The sequence below is a fragment of the Nestor notabilis genome, unplaced genomic scaffold (assembly GCF_000696875.1).
Source record: "Nestor notabilis isolate BGI_N333 unplaced genomic scaffold, ASM69687v1 scaffold5001, whole genome shotgun sequence".
Taxonomy (NCBI): domain Eukaryota; kingdom Metazoa; phylum Chordata; class Aves; order Psittaciformes; family Psittacidae; genus Nestor; species Nestor notabilis.
Window position 1 is genome coordinate 26,760 of NW_009915951.1, and position 1,871 is coordinate 28,630.

Here is a 1,871-nt window from a genome sequence, read left to right on the forward strand (position 1 = left end):
AGGGCATTGAGAGGTATGTCACTGCAGATACAGAAGAAGCAAGATTAAATCAGGAAAAATATCCTAGACCTCTAAATGTGATTGAAGGGCCTTTGATGAATGGCATGAAAATTGTTGGTGACCTTTTTGGTGCTGGAAAGATGTTTCTGCCTCAGGTAATGAGAAAATTATTTCATATATTTTCCTATATTGTAAAAACTAGCATTGAATATGTAGCCAAAACATTCTATGCTGGCTGTTGTCCACATAGAATCATAGAATCAACTAAGTTGGAAAAGACCTTTAAGATCATCAAGTCCAACCTTTACCCCAGGACTGCCAAGGCCACCACTATATACCACATGAATCATGAAAATTCAGGTGCTGCTAAGAAGCAGCCCTATTTTTTCTTTACTTTGGAACTTCACTTGCTTTATGTAGTTTTACATGTTTGATTCCTTTCTTCCTCAGTGTTTAGCTTTATTTGAAATGCAGTTTTAAGTCTTAGTCTGTGAAAAAGAGCAAAAGAGAAAAAAGATCCGAATAAAAATTGCTGTGCTTAGCACCTTCCAAGTCTGGGCCTGTTTGCAGCTTCCAGTTGTGTTGTGAGTGGTCCGAGAGGTTGTGCTGTGAACATGAATGTCGTGTAGAACCTTAGTCCAGTAGGGCCAGTAGCCTGCTACCACAGAATGTTCTGCAAAGCTGCAATGTAGGTTGGCAGATGAAGGTTTGCTTATTATTTGAATGGGTGTAAAAGAAAGTTAAGAGAAATCTGAGGTTATTCATATACCTGCTCATTATTGTTTGTTCCCCCCCACACCTTGTTTACCTATGCAGGTGATAAAGTCTGCTCGAGTTATGAAGAAAGCGGTTAGCCACCTTATTCCCTATATGGAAAAAGAAAGAGAGGAAAGGAGAGCCCAGCGAGGTGGCACAGAGGAAGAGGCAAGACATGGTCCTTTGTTCTGTAACTTTCATAGCATGACATGACAAATACTGAAATTATTTTTTTGCTAATTACATCTATTTAACTTTCATGCCGGAGAGTTGATGCAGTTATATGGAAACTGACAATCTTGGCATAATTTAAAGTAGGTCTGAAATTCATGAAGTGCAGATTTTGTGGAACTCTGCTTGGTGTGTACTTAAGCTGTTGTCACAAGTTCTTGAAGGATGCCTTTGTAGGCCCTTTATACTAGTGTTACTTAATTCTTTCTTTTTTTTAGGGTTAGTTATTTATGGTACATCTAACTTTATGGCAAATATTGCCATTTGCTTCAACTACTTCTGCCCTTGGTGAACTCTGGAACTCCCTTTTGCATGTTCAAAGCCTGTTACCATGTTTTTCTTCATTGAGCTTCCCTTCCCCCTTCCCCTGACCATTCTCCCAGCTAAACAAACCAAATTCTTCCATCCTTTTTCTTCAAAGACTGTGACTTTAGGACCTCTTGTTACAATGGGATGGTGTGCTCACTGCATGCGTAGCCATGATCAACTTACAGGGGACAAGTGTTCATAAAACAGGATCTGAATATAGTTGTGTTTTCATATGTGTGTTTTTCCACCAGTTTCTGAAGACTACATTTTATGCAATATATAAAATATATATAGTTGAAAGTACGGGCCTTTATAGCATTTCCTGTTTCACAGCCAACAGTTGGTGATGCCTGAGAATAATTTTATAACTATCTTTGCATATACTGAACGTAATTTCTTTCAAATTTGTTTAATGGAATATATGGTAGGAGCTTTGGAAAATGAAGGTGTAGAATGTCCCTTGTTTCTCTGTACTGGCAAGATTCTACTCCGTAGAAAAGAGAGTTCAGATGAATTGGATAAAATCCCCTTTTAAATACTCATGTCTGCTGCTTCCTACTATATTTAGAATGGAA

General features: G+C 38.2%; 1 protein-coding gene across 1 annotated transcript in view; it reads left to right on the forward strand.

Annotated features, from left to right (window-relative positions):
- The window catches only part of LOC104413390 (methionine synthase-like), a gene marked incomplete at both ends in the record, with an annotated part of 23,874 nt that extends 22,950 nt beyond the window's left edge, over nucleotides 1-924 (forward strand). Inside the window, 2 exons of the mRNA XM_010024366.1 lie at nucleotides 3-155; nucleotides 817-924. Coding sequence (XP_010022668.1) covers nucleotides 3-155; nucleotides 817-924 — 261 coding nt within the window. The remainder of the gene's footprint in view (nucleotides 1-2; nucleotides 156-816) is intronic.
- Between the last annotated feature and the right edge of the window lie 947 nt (nucleotides 925-1,871).